At 39.8% G+C, this 23,828-nt stretch overlaps 1 protein-coding gene across 1 annotated transcript in view; it reads right to left on the reverse strand.

Annotated features, from left to right (window-relative positions):
- CAPRIN1 (cell cycle associated protein 1) overlaps window positions 1-23,828 on the reverse strand; it is a 50,841-nt gene that overhangs the window by 21,572 nt on the left and 5,441 nt on the right. The window contains exons 3-6 of the mRNA XM_010358360.2: window positions 7,835-7,897; window positions 7,638-7,724; window positions 3,158-3,396; window positions 2,990-3,072 (exon numbers count right to left, since the gene is read on the reverse strand). Coding sequence (XP_010356662.2) covers window positions 2,990-3,072; window positions 3,158-3,396; window positions 7,638-7,724; window positions 7,835-7,897 — 472 coding nt within the window. The remainder of the gene's footprint in view (window positions 1-2,989; window positions 3,073-3,157; window positions 3,397-7,637; window positions 7,725-7,834; window positions 7,898-23,828) is intronic.

A 23,828-nucleotide genomic window follows, 5' to 3' on the forward strand; every position in this document is an offset into this window, starting at 1 on the left:
AGTGCAGTGGCGTTAGCTCACTGCAACCTCTGCCTCCCAGATTCATGCAATTCTTGTTCCTCAGCCTCCCAAGTAGCTGAGATTACAGGTGTGTACCACCATGCTCAGCCAATTTTTGTATTTTTAGTGGAGGCGGGGTTTCACCATGTTGCCCTGTGAAGGTCTGACCTCAGGTGATCTGCCCACCTCAGCTTCCCAAAGGGCTGGTATTAACAGGCATGAGCCACCATGCCCGGCCTGAACTTTATGTATTTTAAGTAAATTAGTCAGGGGGAAAAAGATGACATTTAACATTTATTCATTCAAAAAGTATTTAGTCAGCACCTACTACACATTAGGCAATATGCTAGGCACTGGGAAAACAAAAAGGTATGTAAAGACACAGTATCTTCCCTCAATAAGCTTATGGTCTAACAGAGGTGGTATCAAATACAACTACAAAAAACTTACATCTGTGAAAAGTACTACACAGAAGTACAACGGATTGGACCCAATCAGAGTGAGGCCACAAAAGGCTTTCCTAGGTAAGTGCTACAAGAGTTGAAATCTAGAAGAGTAGAGGGGTGGAAGTGTTTCAAGGTAGAGGAAAGAGCATTACAAAGTCCTATACAAAGGATGTCAGATACAAGAAAAGGAAAGGAAGCCACTGTGGCTAAAATACAGGGAACAAAGAAAAAGCATAGGGAAAGATGTGGCTGCAGAAACTGGTAAAAAACAGACCATGAATGTCCTTGAAGTTAAGGACAAACTTATATAAATAAAACTGAGATGAAGCCACTAAAGATTTTAAGCCATTAAAGATTTAAAGCAGCTGCATCAGACAAGAGAAAGGCATAAAAGTAGAAGAGAAAGTAAACAATTGAAAGATATTTAAAAACAAAAACTATCAGAATTTGGTGTACCAGGATATTTAAAAACAGTGCAGGGAGAGGGGGAGATGTATAAAGAGTTATTACTTTCAATTTCCTTGGCTTGTATATTATTAATAGTTATACAGTAGGGCCACTCCCTGATAGGTCACCGTAAAGAAAAATAAAATTTTGAGGACTATACTGTATCAAGAGCTTTGGGAAATTAATCCTACTATCAACAACTCTTTAGATAATGAACACTTCATATGTTTTCCTTATTTCACTTCAACAGCTCCTGGCTCAAAACTGTTTTCAAGAAGTTATAGATACAAATCAAATGTACATGAAAACACTAATTTGGGTATATTAGTACCTTTCCATTGTAAAGATGTTACATTCCTATGATGTGGGATAAGATTAGGTAGAAAATAACCCCAAAACAAGCTATAAGCTTAAAGGTTTAGTAACACCTTTGTTACTCAACAATGCTCATGAAAATTTGATGAAGCTTGACCTAAAACTACTTTTTTAAGCTAACAAGCTTATACATATAGAACTTGCAGAACTAAAAGCAAAAAGGTAAACACATATTTTACAAAGAAATACAGACCAGAGTAAAAGTTAACAAACCAAGAAAATTATTTCTTTTTTTCTTTCTTTTTTTTTTTTTTTTTTTTGAGACGGAGTCTCGCTCTGTCGCCCAGGCTAGAGTGCTGTGGCCGGATCTCAGCTCACTGCAAGCTCCGCCTCCCGGGTTCACGCCATTCTCCTGCCTCAGCCTCCCGAGTAGCTGGGACTACAGGCGCCCGCCAGGTCGCCCGGCTAGTTTTTTGTATTTTTAGTAGAGACGGGGTTTCACCATGTTAGCCAGGATGGTCTTGATCTCCTGACCTCGTGATCCACCCGTCTCAGCCTCCCAAAGTGCTGGGATTACAGGCTTGAGCCACCGCGCCCGGCCGAAAATTATTTCTTAAATGAAGAAAGGACAGACAAGGACTGGCACCCTTAAAGCAAATATACTCTTCTAAATTTTGCCAATTAAAGCTCATTACCATTTTGGTGACTAAAGCTTATAATCCAATCTGATTTCTTTTCAACCAATAGCTAAAAATGCATAAATACAGATGCTTTCATTTTATGTTCAAAAATCTACCTTCCTAATTCAACCTTACAAATCGCAAAGATAAGAATCTATTCCCTGGTTTCACAAAAGGCTAAAACGTAAATTCCTAGTTTACTGAAGGAGTGAAACGTAAATGTCCCTTTTTTAAAAAATCAGTTCACAGTTGCATGTTTGAGAATAAGGAGCTCACACAGAAAACTAGACCAAGTATCAGAATATTTTAAATACAGAAAAAAACTAACATCCTCAAATTAGCAGATGTCTAAGACAAACTAAAGAAAGACTAAGGCAATAACCATGAGCAGAACGTATGAAATGCAATAATTGGTTCACGAAACTTCAGTCATAAAACAAACAGTCCCTATCTATTACCAAAAGCTGTGGAAACTCAATCTGATGTTAATCTGTCTACCTCAAACACAGTTAAGTTACATACAAGACCATGTGAAGTTAGGACTGTCATACTCCCAGTTTCGGTTGTTTGTTGCTCGTGTTCTGATTTCCACATTATAGATTAAACATATAAAGAAACAAAAAAGAAACCAAGCAGTAAATAGCAGATGAATGTTATGTGTACACTTCTAAATTTTATTCAAGTAATATTAATTTTAAATAGGAAAACTAGCTGGGCGCAGTGGCTCACACCTGTAATCCCAGCACTTTGGGAGGCCCAGGCAGGGGAATCATTTGTGATAAGGAGTTCTAACCAGCCTAGTCAACATGGCGAAACCCTGTCTCTACTAAAAATACAAAAATTAGCCAGGCGTGGTGGCGCATGTCTGTAATCCCAGGTACTTGGGAGGCCGAGGTGATAGAATCACTTGAACCCGGTAGGCGGAGGTTGCAGTGAGCTGAGAGCACGCCACTACACTCCAGCCTAGGTAAGAGAGTAGACTCTGTCTCAAAAAAAAAAAAAAAGAAAACCAATTTTTTTCTCCCAAGTGAACTATAAACACAGGAAAATTAATTTTTAAAGATTCCTAGTTATAAAATCAAAGTTATCAGTGATACTCACAGGTGGTTCCACATACAGGTTTTTCCTTCCCTTCCAGCAGGTCCCACAGGTGAATGGAGGCATGTTCATACTGTTCATTCAACCTTTTAACAGTAAATAGCTAATTAATAACCTTTCAGTTGTCAACTTAAATACTCAGAAGTTTCTATTATCAAATACCACTAATACCTCAAGCTCATGTCCCGTTCAGGGTCTACTAGCTTATAGAATTCATCCAACAATGACAGCTCCTCTTCGGACAATATTGGCACTCCATTCAAACCTTGTTTCAGGTCAGTCCGCACTTCATCATCTCCCAATTTGTCCAAAACATATTGTAGCTCAAGTACAGTTTTTAAACGTTTCTGTTCAGCTTCTTCTCTCATAAGCTGCTCCCGACGTGCTGTCTTCTTTATTGTTTTCTGAATCTGCAAAACGGTATCAATGTAAAACACCAAATGAGTTCTATAAAACTTAGTTCAATCCATTTCAGGTCCAGCTTAAATAAGACATGTTTTACTCAATGAGTGAGATATGACCCCAGTACACAAAAGGATGATTCCTAACTTACAAATACAGTTTTAAACATAATCATTTTAAGCAATTGTTAAAAATTCAGAACAGCTCTTTCCCTAGAAGGTATTTTACTACTGAAATATTACTAATGAAACAATGTGTTTGGGGCTTCTTTCAAAATAATCTAGAGGGCAAAAGGAGCAAGGAAATGAATGTGGATTTATGTGAAATACAACTGACCATGAGATGATAAATATACAATTTCGGTACAGGTACAGAGAGTTTCATTGTACTGTTTTCTTTAGTTAGGTATATATGTCTGAAGTTTTTCATTATGCATATAAAAAGTAAAAATTTTATGAATTTAGAAATTATACAGAAATTTAAAGGCCTAGGCCAATTAAAAAAGAAACCCAACCACAGCAACAATAAAAATCTTACCTCAATCTAGTTCCTCTATGGACAAATAACCCGAAGTTCTAACTCTGAGTATCTACTAATGACTCACAAGGAAATGCCAAAAACCCACAAGTGCCCCTTTGCCCCAAAATACTCCGCTGCCAGTCTCAGAAAGACATTCCATTCTATTGAAAAAAGTGCCTAATTTTTTTTATGAATAAGATGCTGGTGGAGAAAAATAGATAAAGCTAAGTCTGAATGTATTTTCCCCACATTGTTTTTTTTCTTCCCTAGAAAGGCTGAAAGGAAAACATCAGCCAAACTCAATTATTTCTTTCCCTCTCTTGTGTATCTAACATCAGGCTGGGGACAGAGGAAGGCCAGTCTTTCCAAGAGGAATGGCAGTGTTCTCCTTTCCACTTTTTCCCCTTTCTCAAGCCTCACTAGGATGAACCAAGACACAGAAAACCAAAATGGGGACATATGAAACCTATATTAAAGGGAAAAATGGGGAAGGAGACCTGGGAGGAATGATGAAGGCTGCAATAACAAGACAAATCTATAATGGTAACAGAGTGTGCAGAATAAATATCTTAGCAATAAATGGCAAGTGATAGCTACAGTGAGCTGAGATCATGCTACTGCTTCAGCCTGGGTGAAACAGTGAGACTATCTCAAAAAATATATATATTCTTTTTTAAAAAAATAATTTAATAAAAATTTTTTGAGGCAAGGTCTATGTTTCCAAGGCTGGTCTTGGGTCTTGAACTCCTGGCCTCAAGCAATCCTCTCACCTCAGCCTCCTAAAATACTAGTATTACAGGTATGAGCCACCATGACCAGCCAGGAAGGTGTTTTTTGTTTTGTTTTGTTTTTGAGATGGAGTCTTACTCTTGCCCAGGAGTGCAGTGGCACAATCTTGGATCACTGACAGATCAACCTCCTGAGTTCAAGCAATTCTCCTGCCTCAGCCTCCTGGGATTACAGGTGTGTGCTCCCTCGCCCGGCTAATTTTTGTATTTTTAGCAGAGACAGGGTTTCACTACGTTGGCCAGGCTAGTCTTCAACTCCTGACCTCAGGTGATCCATCCGTGGGGTCACAGGCGTGAGCAACCACACCCTGCGCAGGAAGGTCTTTATAGGTAGGTGGAGGCAGGAAACATAGGAAGACGGGCAGGAATGTGAAAGGAAGTTAAAGCAAAAGAAGATAAGAAAGCTATTCTGTATGAAATGAACAGTTCAAGAAGGAAAAAGGTGAAAAGGTAGGCTGGAGCCAGGCTAAAGAAGTTCTTGAATGCTGAACAAAAAGCATGTTTAATAATTGTGGAAAGTATACCAAAGGATCAAAGATAAACAAAAGCTCTGCTAACGAAGTCAAAGCTCAGAGAAAAGTCCTGAAAATACCAAAGTGTTACAAGAGAAGCAAAAAAGGATACAGGTATTTTCATTACACAGTGATAGTAACTTCCAAAATAGATGTTACATTAAACTGTATAGCAATCCTGCTTCTATTTTAAAAAAGAAAAAGAAATTGGGCAGGGTTCATCAAGTTAAGTGGAATAAATCTCTCCTTTGGTGCTATGGTATGAATGCATTCCCAAAAATTCAAGTGTTGGAAACTTAACCCTCCCAATGCAATAGTGTTGGGAGGTTGAGCCTTTTGGGAGCTATTTAGAATGAATTAATATTACTATAAAAAGAGCTTGCAGGAGTATGATCACTTTCTCTTGCCCCTTAAGCCCTCTACCACCATGTGAGGACACAGTAATGCAGCAAGATGCTGGTACCTTGATCTTGGACTTCCCAGCATCCAGAAGTGTGAGAAACAAATGTATGTTCTTTATATAAATTATCCAGTCTCAGGCATTCCATTATAGTAACACAAAGTTGACTAAGACACTACGTACAAAATTAAATTACTTTTTTTGTTTTCAGGCAAAGATTTTCCTTCCCTGGTCAGATATAAGAAGTAATTCTAAGATTAAGTACTTGAAGCTAGGCACGTTGGCTCATGCCTGTAATCCCAACACTTTGGGAGGCTGAGGCAGGCCAATCACCTGAGGGGTCAGGAGTTTGAGACAAGCCTGGCCGATGTGGTAAAACCCCGTCCCTACTAAAAATTTAAAAATTAGACAGGCATGGTGGCGTGCGCTGGTCTGTAGTCCCAGTTACTCGAGAGGCGGAGGTTGCAGCAAGCTGAGATAGCGGCACTGCACTCCAGCCTGGGCAACAGAGCAACACTCTCTGTCTCAAAACAAAACAAACAAACAAAGGATTAAGTGCTTGAAATATATTAGCTATGCATCAAATACTGTTCTAAGCACAACCCTATGATGTAGGTACAATTATTATCACCATTTTACAGATTAGAAAACCGAGTAACTGATGGCTCTGCCCATCAGCCCCCTTTCTATCCTATTGGATCTGTTACTCTGGAAAACCTTGACTAATACAAGAACAGTGAAATTAAGTAACTCATCCATGGTCATACTACTAAGTCAAGTCACAAAATTAGGATTCAACTGGGCAGTCTGCTTCTAGAATCAGATCTCTTAATCCCTACACTGCATTGTCTCATATAATAAACTGTTTTTTTTTGTTTCAGTAAATTAGAGGAAACTTTATATAGTCACACATTACTTAACAAGGATACATTCTGAGAAATATGTCAGTAGGGAATTTCATCATTGTGCAAACATGGAGTGTACTTACACAACCTAGATAGATAGCACAATCCACTATACACCTAGGCTATATGGTTTAGCATATTAGCTCCTAGACTACAAATGTGTACAGCATGTTACTGTACTGACTACTGTAGGCAACTGTAACACAGTGGTAACTATTTGTATATCTAAACATAGAATAGGTACAATAAAAATACAGTATTATAATGTTACGGGACCACCATTATATATGTGGCCCACAGTTGACTGAAACATCATTATGGAATATATGCCTGTATTTCAATGTTATTAGCCTTCTCCAAAGAAGATGACACTTATTCAGATGGCTTAATTTTCTGGCCTCAACAAATTATCTGACTTTGCTTGTATTTAACTTTTGTCCTTATTCCCAAAGGTTTTTGTCACATCAAAAACCCACTGTTATGTTGGATCGAGTGCTGATATAGGAGCACATCAGTTTGCCATACCCCTTACGGTTCCTAAAGCAGAGAATAATTACCAATTATATAAACGAGCCTCTTTATTTTCTGACTGTTAACTTGTGAGTCATTAGACAAAAGGAACATGATAAATAAAAAACATTTCTTTATTTATGTCTAACGACTATCTTATTTATATGTATTTGCAGAGCTAACATGTTAAACCAATGAGACCTTTAGCATAGTTACAACACGCTTGTCAAATCTCAAACTTGGTCCTTTCAAAAATTTTTTTTAATTTAATGGTTTTTTTTTAGAGATGGGGTTTTATCATGTTGCCCAGGCTGAAGTGCAGTGGCTAGTCACAGGAGTGATCATATATATGCACAGTGGCCGTGAACTCTTGGCCTCAACCTATTGAGGAGCTAGGGCTATAAGCATATGCCACCGCCCCCAGTTTCAAACTTAGTATTTTTAAAAGACATCTTTCAGGTGTTACGCTAAACTTTACAGAATGTGAAGGCATCTTAGATATAACTGGACACAACTATCTCACCTTGCAGACAGCTTATCAATAGTAATGGAAAGACTAAAACCCAAAGAAACAACAAAAGTATTTCATAAATATGTATATTTTCTTTTACTTACATCCTGACTTAGTGCCATGAAACTCCTCTGTAATTCTTTTGCAAACTCCAAATTATTTGTGACTTCCTGGTACTTAGAAACAGCATCCTAAAATGACAAAGAACCCAACTTTACTGTAAAGACAAAAAACCACAAAATTAATTTTTCTATTTAAAATACTGAGCATTAGGTCTAAAATAAAAATATAACATATTTACCAGCTGGTCTTGATTAAGCCTTTCCCCTTTGTTCATTCGTTCCTGGTAATCATCAAGCTTACCCTATATTAAAAGAAAAAAAGAATTACATTCCATATTGAAGGTATATACCAGCTTAAGCATGCTTGACAAAACCCACACAATCCTCTAAGTTTGTCTCAAATTTTGCCTTAAATAAACTTTTAAGATATATTCCAGTCTAAGTACATTAAAAAAAAAAAAAAATTTTTTTTTTGAGACAGTTTCACTCTTGTCGCCCAGGCTAGAGTGCAATGGCACGATCTTGTCTCAATGCAACCTCTGCCTCCCATGTTCAAGCTATTCCACTGCATCAGCCCCTAAAGTAGCTGGGATTACAGGCACTTACCACCATGCGCAGCTAATTTTTTTTGTATTTTTTGTAGAGACAGGGTTTCACCATGTGGTCAGGCTGGTCTCGAACTCCTGACCTCAGGTGATCCACCTGCCTCAGCCTCCCAAAGTGCTAGGATTACAGGCATAAGCCACCGCGCCCAGCCTAAGTACATAAAACTTTTTAGATCTACTCCAACCATTGCTGAATGATATCAAAGACTGTACTGTAAACCAATGACACAACATTATTCATTCCTACAAGAAAAGAGTATTAGATGGACTAGGCATATGGCTCCCACCCACATGGCTAAGGGCCACAATTTGGTTAGGATCCTGCTTATATCAGGTGAGCATATCAGACATTTATCAGGTTAAATTTTTGTCTCTCCCTCTCCCCATAAGAAGAATTCATGTGACTAGGTGATATAAGAGTATTTTCAGGCCAAACATGGTGACTCACGCCTGTAATCCCAGCACTTTGGGAGGCCAAGGTGGGCAGATCACCTGAGGTCAGGAGTTCAAGACCAGTCTGACCAACATGGAGAAACCTCATCTCTACTAAAAATACAAAATTAGTTGGGCATGGTGGTGCATGCCTGTAATCCCAGCTACTCAGGAGGCTGAGGCAGGAGAATCACTTGAACCCAGGAGGTGGAGGCTGCGGTGAGCCGAGATCGCGCCATTGCACTCCAGCCTGGGCCACAAGAGCGAAATTTCATCTCAAAAAAAAGAAAAGAGTACTTTTTTCAGGCCAGGCACAGTGGCTCCCGCCTGTAATCCTAGCACTCTGGAAGGCCAAGGTGGGTGGATAACCTGAGGTCAGGAGTTTAAGACCAGCCTGGCCAACATGATGAAACCCCATCTCTACCAAAAAATACAAAAATTAGCTAGGTATGGTAGTGCAAGTCTGTAGTCCCAGCTACTTGGGAGGCTGAGGTGGGAGAATCGCTTGAACCCTGGAGGTGAAGGTTGCAGTTAGCTGAAATAATGCCACTGCACTCCAGCCTGGGTGACAGAGTGAGACGGTGCTCCCCACCCCAATTGTTTAAAAAAAGTATTTTTCTGAATAAACTCATGGGCATATTGTCTTCAATGTACTTCATCCATTTATCTTGAACAAGATAGCTACCACCTCACTAGTACACAAGTCAGCAGCTTTGCTTTATTAGTTCAAGGGTGAGGATAGAAAACTAACATCTGGTTTAAGATCACGTTTTCTTGCTAAGATTAAAACTTTGCAGGTTTCCTAGGCTACTATTATTAGGTAAGACCCCACAGATATTCAGGTAATGCAACACAGTCACAAACTGTTATTATTGTAAAGGTCAGAGGACAGGGAATGAGGATAAATCTAAATTAACAGGACAATACTTAATCCCAGAAAATTATGAACATACATAGATCCTTACCCCCTTACCAATAATAAAATTGTGAAACAAAGTACAAAGTTAAATTCTAATAAAGGGCATTCAGAAACCACAGAAGCCAGTTCAAAAGCAATGGTAATAAGTTTTGTTTTTTTTTTCTTTTAGGTCAAATGATCTATTTTCTTTGTACCATAAACAAATGTCAACTTGCCTAGACATTCTACCCCAAATTGAAAACCCTACCACAATTCCTTCGTAACACTGTACGTAAATAAAACCAAGATAATCACTAAGACATTAAAGGCTTTTAAAAGTATCCAATTTTATTATTAGATGAACTATTTCACACAATCTATAAGCCTCCAAATAAACAGGTATAAAATTTCAGTCTACTAATTTGAGAAAAAAAAAAAAAAGATTTTTCACACTGATGACAGATCTGACCGCAGGTGCAGAAGATGTGTCCAATTAACTCACGATACTCTGAGGATCAACAGACAGTTCATTCCTTTTTAAAAAGGGAAGACTCATAAGCTTGGGAAGCTTAAAAAAAATTTTTTTTAAATAAAAAATTTTATTTTTTTAAAGGGTAGGCTATTTTTCTTTTAAGAAATAAAAAACTAGACCGGGCCCAGTGGCTCACGCCTGCAATCCCAGCATTTGGGGAGGCCAACGTTGGCAGATAACAAGGTCAGGAGTTCGAGACCAGCCTGGCCAACAAGATGAAACCCTGTCTCTACCAAAAATACAAAAATTAGCCAGGCGTGGTGGCACGCACCTGTAATCCCAGCTACTCGGAAGGCTGAGGCAGGAGAATCGCTTGAACCCAGGAGGCAAAGGTTGCAGTGAGCCGAGATCACGCCACTGCACTCCAGCCTGGGACAAAGCAAGACTCCATCTTTAAAAAAAGAAAAAACTAAGTAAGATTTGAATTTATGATTTAGGATATTCCAAAATAATAGTATTATAATCACAGTTCCTCTATTTAAAAATACACAAACAGAAAATACACAAAGAGGAGGGCCTAAAGTTCAGTGCTAGTACACAGTTCATTAGTACTGAACAAAAGAAACACTGCTATTAACTTATACCTGGTATTTATCATCTTCCTTTTTTTCTATAGTATTGTACATTTAAGAAAATTGTTGCTAAATCTAGAAATACACCATACATCCCTCATGGGGTAGAGTTTATATATCTAACCAAAATGGACATAGAATCAAATTCCTAAAAAATGCTTGTGTAGAGATGAAAATAAATACAAAAAGATAAACAATAAAAAAGGTAAGAATGGTACCTAAGTGGTAAAATTATAGGTGGAGTTGTGTTCCTTTTGCTTTGTTTTATACGCTTAACTACTGTACAATGAACATATAGTTTGTACAATGAAAAGAATTCCATGCAATATAAAAGATATTAAAATTGACAGACTTCAGTACATTGTCAGGACTCTCACCAATAACAATCCTTAATTATGAACCTATACTACTCTTATAGTAGGACAAGTTATCCTATAGTAGAAAACCTCCAATTTTCTACACAATAACAAATTTAGAATTCATCCAAACTGAAAGCTATGGCAGATTACATTTTCCAAAGATAGCTACAAAATCTGCATGCAGTCTCACATACTGTTCTACACAGTGACCTTGACACTACTCCATTAACAACTAGTCCACTTCCCCTGCCACTGCACCTGAGTGAGACTGTATAAGTGATGCTGTATGATTTCCAAGGCTGAGTCATAAAAGCAATCCATCTCTGCCTTGTTTGCTGATGATCCAAACACTTGTATGTGGAACCTTGAGCCATCATACAAACACAGTAACTCTGAGACTGCCCTGCCACATTATAAGGAAGCCATGCCATGAAGAAAGGCCTCTAGCTTCTGATCAGCAATCCCTGTGGTTCTACTCATTTTAATCCAAGCAACAAACATATGAATGAACAAGTCTTAGTCTTCCCACATGAGGCCCCGGTGTCATCGAACAGAAACATCAAAACTCCTGTGTGCCCTGTCTGAATCCCTGACAGGCAGAATCTTTGCGCATAAGAAAATCATGGTTTTAATTCCTTAAACGATTAATCTGTTACATAGCAATAACCGGAACAAGGTTAAAGAGGAAATGAAAAAGAAAGGCAAACAGCCAGTATGTGAAACTCAGCTTCATAGTACATCTCTTCATGGAACGTTACAACAAAAGAAAGTATGCAAAAAGAACTCTGCATAGCCAAAATACAGATCTATGCATTATGGCCAGGCATGGTTGCTCACGCCTGCAATCCCAGCACTTTGGGAGGCCAAGGCAGGAGGATCACTTGAGGCCAGGAGTTCAAGACCAGCCTGGACAACATAGTGAGAACCTGTCTCTATAAAAAATTTAAAAATTATCGAGGCGTAGAAATTTTTTAACTTAGTGCCTATGGTCCTAGCCACCTGGGAGGCTGAGACAGGACGATCACGAGACCAGGAGTTGGAAGTCGTGATGAGCACAACTGCCCTCCAGCCTGGGTGACAGTGCAGTATCCTGGCTAAAATAACAACAACAAAAAAAAAAAACTGTGCATTTTTATTAAAGCTCATATGCCTATTTACTCTGATTTAGTAATACTATTAACATGATTCTTGTTTTTCAATCCAAGAACTGAGATTTTTAAAAGGTGAAGAACTTAAGAGTTTACTGTAAAGAAAGAAGTATGTAAATCATAACTGAACAATCTCAAGAATCTTTTATAGAATTTTCAAAGAGCAAACCACAGTTCCTTATACCCACCAAATTGAATTATTCAATCAAAAAAACGTAGTAAATCAAAGGTACCCGACGCCATGGCTCACACCTGTAATCCCAACACTTTGGGAGGCCAAGGCAGGTGGATCACTTGAGGTCAGGAGTTCAAGACCAACTTGGCCAACATGACAAAATCTCCTCTCTCCTAAAACTACAAAAATTAGCCAGGCGTGGTGGCACAAACCTGTAATCCCAGCTACTCAGGAGGCTGAGGCACGAGAATCACTTGAACCCGGGAGGTGGAGACTACAATGAATCGAGATCGTGTCACTACATTCCAGCCTGGGCAACAGAGTAAGACTGTCTTAAAACAACAACAACAACAACAACAACAACAACAACAACAACAACAACGCTGGGTGTGGTGGCTCACGCCTATAATGCCAGCACTTTGGGAGGCTGAGGCGGGTGGATCACGAGGTCGAGAGTTGGAGACCAGCCTGGCCAACATGGTGAAACCCTATCTCTACTGGGAAAAAATACATATATATATACACAAAAATTAGCCAGGCACGGTGGCGCATGCTTGTAGTCCCAGCTACTCAGTAGGCTGAGGCAGGAGAATCACTTAAACCCAGGAGGTGGGAGGTTGCAGTGAGCCAAGATCATGCCACTGTACTCCAGCATGGACAACAGAGTGAGACTCCGTCTCAAAAAACATAAATAAATAAGGTGGCCGGGTGCAGTGGCTCACGCCTGTAATTCCAGCACTTTGGGAGGCTGAGGCAGGCGGATCACAAGGTCAGAAGTTCAAGACCAGCCTGGCCAATATGGTGAAACCTTGTCTCTACTAAAAATACAAAAATTAGCCGGGCATGGTGGCGGGCACCTGTAGTCCCAGCTACTCGGGAGGCTAAGGCAGAAGAATTGCTTGAACCTGGGAGGCAAAGGTTGCAGTGAGCCAAGATCGTGCCACTGCACTCCAGCCTGAGTGACAGCAAGAATCTGTCTCAAAAAAAAATAATAATAAATAAATAAACAAAAACAAATTAAAAACCTACAGAAACTATAGGTCTTGGCCGAGAACAGTGGCTCACGCCTCTAATCCTAGCACTTTAGCACTTCGAGAGGCCAAGGTAAGCAAACCATCTGAGCTCAAGAATAGGAGTTCGAGATCATCCCGGGCAACATGGTAAAACCCTGTCTCTGCAAAAAATACAAAAATTAGCCGGGCGTGGTGGCGCGCACCTGCAGTCCCAGGAGGTGCAGGTAGGAGGATCACAGAGTCTGGGGAGGTTGAGGCTGTAGTGAGTAGCCTCAACCCATGATCACGCTACCACACTCCAGCCTGACCAAGAGTGAGATCAAAAGAAACTACAGGTCATCCATATAAAATTTTTCTAAGCACGATAAAAAAAGAAAGTTTCACCATAGCATTACATATGTTCTTCCATGGCCATTAACACTTTCTACACTACTATTATAAATATCCTATCCCCTGTCCTTGCCTAAGCTTCAGGAAATCAGGATCCTAAGTCTGATCAAAGTTTCTAAAAAATAGCACTCATCTGAGGAAATACCAAAACTTATTAAGAAAACTGCGGTATGACAATAAAAACTTAATTAAAAGGCACTAGTTTTTCCCTTATCAGTAAAATATAAGATTTCTTGATCTCTCAGCTATTCAGGTACACAAAGAACTTTATCACCATGGAATCTGATCTGGTAGGGACTTTGTTTTACTATTATATATAATCAGATCTCTGCAGAGCAGAGACCCTATGTTGGTTTAGGTCAGTGATTTTTAAAACTGTGGGCCCCAAACCAGCAACATAGCATCAACTGGCAACTTGTTACAAACACAAATTCTCAGGCACTACCCCAGACCTACTGCATCAGAAACTCAGTGGGGGTTGGGGGAATCCAGCAATTTATAGTTTATCGAGTCTTCTGGGTGATTCTGATGCATGCTTGAGAAACACTCATCTCATTCAAATACATTGTAATTAACTTGATATAGCCCAGTAGAACCTGGAAGTAAATTATTCTGAATCAAACATATGATATGATTAGTGACCTTAAAAACCGTTATATGGCGGCTTTAATTTGGAAGTTGTTTAATAAACTGTAAAGCTGAAACTTAAAAACAACCCAGAAAACTTGAACTGTGGTTGGGCCATCCTGGCTAACACGGTGAAACCCCGTCTCTAATAAAAAAATACAAAAAACTAGCCGGGCGAGGTGGCGGCGCCTGTAGTCCCAGCTACTGGGGAGGCTGAGGCAGGAGAACGGCATAAACCCAGGAGGCGGAGCTTGCAGTGAGCTGAGATCCGGCCACTGCGCTCCAGCCTGGGCGACAGAGCGAGACTTCGTCTCAAAAAAAAAAAAAAAAAAGAACACCCATTTATGATCTGAACACCCTTAGGGGTTTTACCATCTTTGAAAAGGAGAGGTGAGAGAGAAAAAAATTAAGGTTTACCATCTTCCATTTATAAATAGTACTTTTGTCAAATCTTGCATTCTTAGCTGACACCTCAGAAGTTAAACTAAGCGGTAAATGCCAAAATGTACACTATAAACAGAAAGCCTCTTACGACAATTGGTCTAATTTTCTACTTTTCAAAATGAAAGCAGCTATTACAATAGCTATAAAGATTACTATAGCTAGAATCTCAGGTCACTCCTTAAGTGGCCTTCCATGATAAGGAAAAGGATATGGTATCTGTACTTCTCCAAATACAATTTGCCTAACCTCTGAAAGCACAGACTACTCAAGAGAAAAATGATGCCATCTTAAGTGGCTTCATTCCTATTGTCACTTCCTATTCAAATGGCTTAAAGTCCAACTAGAAAATTTGTCTACTGGTATTAAAATGTATAGCATTAACTAAGTGAATAAACAACAAATGGCTTGTCACATTGACAGATCCAACATTATACTAAGAACAGAATGGTAAAGATAGGAGTAATAAAGGTCTCCAGACAGCCAGCTTTATTCTTTCTTAGGCTGGAACATGGCTAACACATAATAGGTAACAATAAATTGGTCAACTACTCATGAAACACATAAAATAAATATTAAGCATTTTTCCTAGAGAATGAAACCATTTTCCTAGCATAAAAATGTATCTTCAGGCCGGGCATGGTGACTCACACCTGTAATCCCAGCACTTTGGGAGGCCGAGACAGGTGGATCACCTGAGGTCAGGAGTTCGAGACCAGCCTGACCAACATGAAGAAACCCCGTCTCTATTAAAAATACAAAATTAACCGGGCATGGCAGCACATGCCTATAAACCCAGCTACTCAGGAGGCTGAGGCAGGAGAATCGCTTGAACCCGGGAGATGGAGGTTGCGGTGAGCCAAGATCACACCATCGCACTCCAGCCTGGGCAATAAGAGCGAAACTCTGTCTCAAAAAAACAAAAAACAAAAAATACGATCTTCATCAGAAAGCCTACTCGTTACAATGTTGGTAACACAAACCTGTCCTCTTAGATGCTTTCTATCTTGAAATTCAATTTAGAGTTCCTTTTCAGCTACTGAGTATCCTACGTGTATTTAAAATCCATTTATAGCACACATATGAGCGAGATAAATATCAGTCCATTTCCCAGATTACCCAGTCTTTTTTTTTTTTTTTTTTTTTTGAGACGGAGTCTCGCTCTGTCGCCCAGGCTGGAGTGCAGTGGCCGGATCTCAGCTCACTGCAAGCTCCGCCTCCCGGGTTTACGCCATTCTCCTGCCTCAGCCTCCCGAGTAGCTGGGACTACAGGCGCCCACCACCTCGCCCGGCTAGTTTTTTGTATTTTTAGTAGAGACGGGGTTTCACCATATTAGCCAGGATGGTCTCGATCTCCTGACCTCGTGATCCGCCCGTCTCAGCCTCCCAAAGTGCTGGGATTACAGGCTTGAGCAACCGTGCCCGGCCTACCCAGAGTCTTTAAGGGAGAATCATGGGATAGAGAGGTGTGACCACACCCAGTAGATGTCAGAGTCATGTGGTACTGGGAAATAATTATCCCAACAAGTGCTATCCAGTCTCACTTTATTTCCTGTTTCTTTACTGCTTTTAATAGTTGACAGTATTCACTATGTAACAGACATTCAAATGTAAAAGGTAGCTAACCCTATCAGGGAGGCACTACTACCAATCATATTTCACCTAACTGCAAATTGAAAGACACAGTTAAATAACTTATCTAAGTGAGGTCTTAAATCCCAGAAAAATCATTTGTGCCTTAACAACCCTCCCCCTTAGAATGTCATTCTGGATTCCAGCTGTTGCTACATTCCAGCTCTGCCTCTGCTGCTGCTGTCTTCTTCCTTTCTCCAATCGGATTATTATGTTGGCTGAATCGCAGTACATCTAGATCTTCCATTCTTCCCAAGGAGTTTTTCATTACCACCAAAGTTCCTTTCTTGAAATGGATTTTTAAAATTAAGTTCAGTACAGTGCCATTAGGGTGCCAGAAGAGGGATATCCATGATAGATGCCCTCCTGGGCTTTGCTTCTTTATTGTTACAGCCAACAAATTCCATAAATAAAAAATTTAAGAAGAAATTTTTAATTATGCAATTAAAAATAAATAGCAAGAGAGATGATAAACTCCAAAAAACCCTAAAAATTATTCAACTAGACAATTATAAATAGTTGGAAGAAAGATTAGGAGGAAACATCTGAAAAAAACCAACTTGGCTATCCAGGAAAACTACGTTAATTCCTATTCTCAAATAAGGAGATCTCTAAACTGAGAGGGAATACTTAAAAATGAACCCTAAAATGACCAAAGTAGTTAAGAGCACCTAGCTATATTTTATGTATCCAGGCCAAATAAATCACCTCTAGAGTACTGTACCAACTTTTGCAAAGACAAAATATTTCTTTTCCTCTCAAACTTTCCATAATCTTTAGTTTTCCTTTTTTTTTTTTTTTTTGAGAGGGAGTCTTGCTCTGTTGCCCAGGCTGGAATGCAGTGGCGCAATCTCAGCTCACTGGAAGCTCCGCCTCCCAGGTTCACGCCATTCTCCTGCCTCAGCCTCCCAAGTAGCTGGGACTACAGGCACCCACCAAATTTTTGTATTTTTAGTAGAGAGGGGGTTTCACCATGTTAGCCAGCATGGTCTCGATCTCCTGACCTCATGATCCGCCCACCTCAGCCTCCCAAAGTGCTGGGATCACAGGAGTGAGCCACCACGCCCAGCCCAATCTTTAGCAGTTTTTCTAGGTATTATTTCAAGTCATCAATCCCCACATTCTGTTCTTCACTTAGACAATCACCAGTTTTGACTTTTGACTTTGCCCACAATGGTAGGCAACTGACTGTCTCCTATTTGCCCTCCACAAATTCAACTGATACTGTTAGCTAGTGAAATCCCCAGAAGACAGAAAAGATAGTAAGCAAAAGTTTCCTCACTTTTTAAAAGCAGGGTAGAAAGAACATACACTACGATCCATAGCTGATCCACAGCAGCTTTCTTCAAATGCTGAAAGCATGCTCATGTAGTGGGAGTCTATGCTGTTCCAGAAAACAAAGACTATTAAACAGTGGTGGTAAGGATATATTCTTTTTTTTTTTTTTTTTTTTTGAGACACTTACTGTGTCACCCATGCTGGAGTGTAGTAGCACAATCTTGGCTCATGCAGCCTCCACCTCCCAGGTTCCAGTGATTATCCTGCCTCAGCCTCCCAGGTAACTGGGATTACAGGCATGAGCCACTACGCCCAGCTAATTTTTGTATTTTTAGTAGAGACAGGGTTTCACCATGTTGGCCAGGCTGGTCTCGAACTCCTGACATCAGGTGATCTGCCCGCCTCAACCTCCCAAAAGTGTTAGGATTACAGGCATGAGCCATTGTGCCCAGCCAGTAAGGATATACTTCTAATACCAAGAACTTAAAGAGTGGCACACCAATGAAACAAACTTTCATTGAGAAACGAGCATTCTACCAGGCCCTAGAAGACTGGGTAAAGCAGAAGGTGAATGAATACCTGTTGGGAATGCTGGATTTCTGAATGCTAAGAATGGCATAAGAATGCTAACCTAGGCCGGGCGCAGTGGCTCACACCTATAAACTCAACACTTTGGGATGCCAATGTGGACGAATCACCTGAGGTCAGGAGTTCGAGACCAGCCTGGGCAACATGATGAAACCTGGTCTCTACTAAAAATACAAAAAATTAGCCAGGTGTGGTGGTGGGAGCCTGTAATACCAGCTACTTGGGGAGGCTGAGGCAGGAGAATCGCTTGCACCCGGGAGGCAGAGGTTGCAGTGAGCTGAGATGGCGCCATTGCACTCTAGCCTGGGCAAAACTCCATCTCAAAAAAAAAAAAAAAGATGTTACCTAAGGGTCCATTATAAGATAATTTTTCAAGTAGGTTAAGTATCCAGGAAGTTAAGTTTGACAAGCCATTTGTCCAATTTTTTAAAAAAGATAAAAGCCAATCCTGTAAAAACCCTTATTCCTTGTCCAAGGTTATAATTAGGCAGGTAAGTCTGAGTGAATTGAAGCAGCTGACTCTAGTAGGAAAAAGAAATGATAACAAGTTCCAGCATCACCTACTTTGAACTACATTCTTAAAAAGTCTAAAGTTTGTGGATTTGAAAAGCAAATTATCATAAATAATCTTACAGGGCATCTTTCAAAATATGAGTTGCTTTAACCAAGCTATTCCTTAGCATAAGTCTGTACAACTTATTTCTATTAATACATTCCTTGGGAGTTAAATACAAAAAGATTACATCCCCACCATCATTGTTTAATACTTTTTCATTTTCTAGAACAGCACAAACTCCTGCTACATGAGCAAGCTTTCAGCATTTGAAGTTAGCTGCCATGGATCATCTGTAGATTGTAGTGTGTTCTTTCTACTGTCCTTTTAAAAACTGAGGAAACTTTTGCTTACTATCTTTCCTGTCCACAATGTAAAAAGTAGTTCAATGTAATTCAAAGTGTAGGCCCAAAGGGTTTTTTAATGACTAAAGTATATTTCAGTTATTTCTATGTTCGGATAACAGTATTGAGGTGGGCCAGGCACAGTGGGTCATCCCTGTAATCTCAACACTTTGGGAGGCTGAGGCAAGAGGATCACTTGAGGCTAAGAGTTCAAAGTTGGAGTGAGCTATGATTGCCCTACTGAACTCCAGCCTGGGTGATAGAGTGAGACCCTGTCTCTAAAAAATAAAACTTAAAATATTTTTAGAACAGTATTGAGAATGCAATGAAATTTCCAATAATGTACAATGGTTCTAATAATAAAAATTATCTGTGTTCTCCTAAGACCATTTACATATCTTGCTTATGCTATGCAGCTTTATTTATTTATTTTTTTTTTTTTTGAGATTGGAGTATCACTCTGTCGCCCAGGCTAAAGTACAGTGGCATGATCTCGACTCACTGCAACGTCCGCCCTCCAGGTTCAAGCAATTCTCCTGTCTCAGCCTCCCAAGTAGCAGGAACTACAGCTGCACGCCACAATGGCTGTCTAATTTTTTGTATTTTTAGTAGAGGCAGGGTTTCACCATGTTGGCCAGGCTGTCTCAAACTCCTGACCTCAGGTGATCCACTTGCCTCAGCCTCCCAAAGTGCTGAGATTACAGGCGTTAAGCCACCATGCCCAGCCTGCTACCTAGCTTCAAAAAAAAAAAACAAAAAAGTGTTCTACTTGCCTACTCATCAACTCTATGCACCTGTAAAAACTAAAAAGAAAACCCTTCAGGAGCCGGGCGTGGTGGCTCACGCCTGTAATTCCAGCACTTCGGGAGGCCGAAGCAGGCGGATCACGAGGTCAGGAGATCAAGACCATCCTGGCTAACACGGTGAAACTCCCATCTCTACTAAAAATACAAAAAAATTAGCCGGGCGTGGTGGCAGGCACCTGGGCGACAGAGCAAGACTCCGTCTCAAAAAAAAAAAAAAAAAAGAAAAAAAGAAAACCCTTCAGGAAAAAAATCAACTTCAATAAAAAACACTGGAAGTAAATAGTTTCGTGCAAATATCATTTCCTCCCTAATCGCATGGATTAATCCATTTTCACAGGATTGTTAATGAAGCTACAGATATTTCTATGTAAAGATTTGGCCAAACTAGCAAATACTTATTCAGCATATACCATGTGTGAGAAAGCACAGCTGAGTGATGTTAATAGTCTCTGCCCACAAAGAGCTTATTACCAATTTAGAAAAACATGTAAGGTTAACAACACAAGGCAATATAAAAAATGTCAAGAACTTTGGAAGGCTGAGGCAAGCGGATCACAAGGTCAGGAGTTCAAGACCAGCCTGGCCAACATGGTGAAACCCCGTCTCTAATAAAAATACAAAAAATTAGCCAGGTATGGTGGCACGCACCTGTAGTCCCAGCTACTCAGGAGGCTGAGGCAAGAGAATCACTTGAACCCAGGAGGCGGAAGTTGCAGTGAGCCAAGACGGCACCACTGCACTCCAGCCTGGGCGACAGAGCAAAACTCCGTCTCAAAAACAAAACAAAAACAAAAAAAAAAACAAAAAAAAAAGTCAAGAAGTGTACAGACAATAGGTAACAGGGGAAGTTAAAGGAAACAAACTACTTTAGCTGAGCATAGTCAAGAAGCACACCCTCCCCTTTCCTCACGAAGTTTGAATTTTGAACTCTACCCAGTAAAGTATCTTTCATCCACGTTTTTGTACTCACAGTCTATCTAACAAAAGCACTGTAGTAGAGCTAGTGAAAGAAAGAAATAAATGAACTAAAACCAAACAATTTACAGTTCCAACTTTGGCTGAATTTCTCTTCTGCTACTCTTCTCACTCTTCTATACTGTATACACACACACCATTCATTTCCCCCAGAAAAAGGAACCAATTACCAAAAAACACCCAGAAGCTTGGAATACAGTAAATTTGGATGAAAAGGTTGTCATACTTCTTATTTCTCTCTACTGGTAATGCTTTCTCCAGATTTTTCTGATCTACAACATACCAAGCTTGAGTAGAGTCTGACAAATGTACATAGGGAGCTAAACATAGAGAAAAACTTAAGAGTTTAAACTTCAATAAAAGTTTATTTCATTACAATATGGATGTACCAATGATACCTGACACACTGGGATTTTGCCTGACCAATACTCTCAGAACCCCATTACCCGGACAATACAAACACAAAGTTTAACAATGAGACAGTAATAAAGGTCTAATAATAAAAAAATGGAAAGCATTTTTCTTTGGCATTCAGTTTTTTAAAACAGAAAAACTAAGGATTTGAAGCAAAAGGCTTTACTTGGTTCTACATAATTAAACATGAAAATTACACTTAGGCCATGGAATATTACAAAGTCTAATTACTCCCACAAAACATTATTTAAGAGGCCGGTTTTGGTGGCTCACATGAACCTGTAATCCCAGCACTTTGGGAGGCCAAGGCGTGCAGATCACTTGAGGTCAGGAGTTCGAGACCAGCATGGTCAACATGTCGAAACCCCGTCTCTGCTAAAAATACAAAAATTAGCCAGGCGTGGTGGCATGCACCTGTAAATCCCAGCTACTCAGGAGGCTGAGGCACAAGAATCACTTGAACCCAGGAGGCAGAAGTTGCAGTGAGCTGAGATTGCACCACTGCACTCCAGCCCTGGGCGACAGAGCAAACTTCTGTTTCAAAAAAAAACTGTGAGAAACTTTGGAAATCACCCATTCCAACCTAAGTCATTCCATATAAACATCTCAATTTTGTCTTCTATATAAAATGAATTGGACTAAATTCTAAGGTGGTTTAAGCTCTAAAAAAAACTCTTAGGCCAGACGTGGTGGCTCATGCCTGTAATCCCAACATTTTAGAGGCTGAAGCAAGTGGATCGCTTCAGGTCAGGCGTTTTGAGACCAGCCTGGCGAACATGATGAAACCCCATCTCTACTAAAAACACAAAAATTTAAGCCAGGCGTGGTGGTGGGCACCTGTAATCCCAGCTACTCAGGAGGCTAAGGCAGGAGAAAAGCTTGAACCTGGGAGGGGGAGGTTGTAGTGAGCGGAGGTCGCGCCATTGCACTCTAGCCTGGGCAACGAGATCAAAACTGTCTCAAATAATGATGATAATAAATAAAAATAAAAAATCTTGGCCGGGCGCGGTGGCTCAAGCCTGTAATCCCAGCACTTTGGGAGGCCGAGACGGGCGAATCACGAGGTCAGGAGTTCGAGACCATCCTGGCTAACACGGTGAAACCCCATCTCTACTAAAAAATACAAAAAGCTAGCGGGGCGAGGTGGCGGGCGCCTGTAGTCCCAGCTACTCAGGAGGCTGAGGCAGGAGAATGGCGTAAACCCGGGAGGCGGAGCTTGCAGTGAGCTGAGATCCGGCCACTGCACTCCAGGCTGGGCGACAGAGCGAGACTCCGTCTCAAAAAAAAAAAAAAAAAAAAAAAAAAAAAAAAAAAAAAATCTTTTAAATTGTATAACAGTATAAGATTACAGCTATGACTAAGTTGCTGTAAGTTTAACCTTCTGCAAAAGTATTGCAAAAATTAACACTTTTACTAAAGGAAAAGTATTAGTTTTTCTAGAAGATGAAACAGTACTAGTCTTCATCTAGCCCTAAATGTAAACTAGGAAATTAATTACATAAAATTTTGGCAAATTGTATGCTTAATCTGTAAGTCACACAAAATGTATTCTCATTCAAATATTTGCCACATGGGTAGTATCCTAGAGTAAACAAATTTGGCCAGGTTAAAACAATACATTCTCAATGTAATATGCTTCTACTCTCAACCTAGAAAAAGATACCCATTATCACTTGGGGGAATTCAGAGCTTTACCTTTTTAAATACTTCCCAGTGCTACACATAAAAACACACAGTCAAGCAAAGGGAAACAAATTAAGCATTACAGCTTTTCTCTGTGACAAGCTGAATGCAAAATAATCTTGCCCTCTGCATTGCAGACAATAGTTCTTGCAACCCATGGAAAAGCAAACACATCAAGAGATCTTAAATGTCAAAGAAGGCTTCAGGTAATAGCCTCAATGAAAGATTTTACTTATAAAATAGTTAAGAATGTTTTTAATTTAAAACACTGAACACCTAAGTTCTGCACAACAGCTGCAACGAAAATTCTAAGCACAGACACGCTGCAACGTTCTAGAAAGAAATGTTACCCTCACAAAAACAGCATTCTTTTTAAAGAATACTACTAACTGTAAAAATGAAGTGCAGAAAGCCTTCAGGAAGAAGTATAAAAAACACTACACTTCTGGCTATCAGTTTTGGTCACATATTGGTTAAAACGCTGTCAGGCTATTTTAGCATTTTACGCAAGTGAACATTAGTTAAAATCTTTCACCTACCAAAGTCACTAGAATCTAAACCTATTATATTCACAAAGAATATAACAATTTTAAATGTCATCTATTAAAACATCCTTTATTCTATATCACAAGTGATTACATCTAATAAAATCAAATGAGGTCTCTCTTCAGTCAAAATTAAGACTTAGTTTCGAAATATCTTGCATAGCCTAGGGCCCAGTTCAGCACCAATGAACTGATAAAGAAAACTAGGCAGTTAATCACTCAA

This window comes from Rhinopithecus roxellana, chromosome 15, assembly GCF_007565055.1.
Source record: "Rhinopithecus roxellana isolate Shanxi Qingling chromosome 15, ASM756505v1, whole genome shotgun sequence".
Taxonomy (NCBI): Eukaryota; Metazoa; Chordata; class Mammalia; order Primates; family Cercopithecidae; genus Rhinopithecus; species Rhinopithecus roxellana.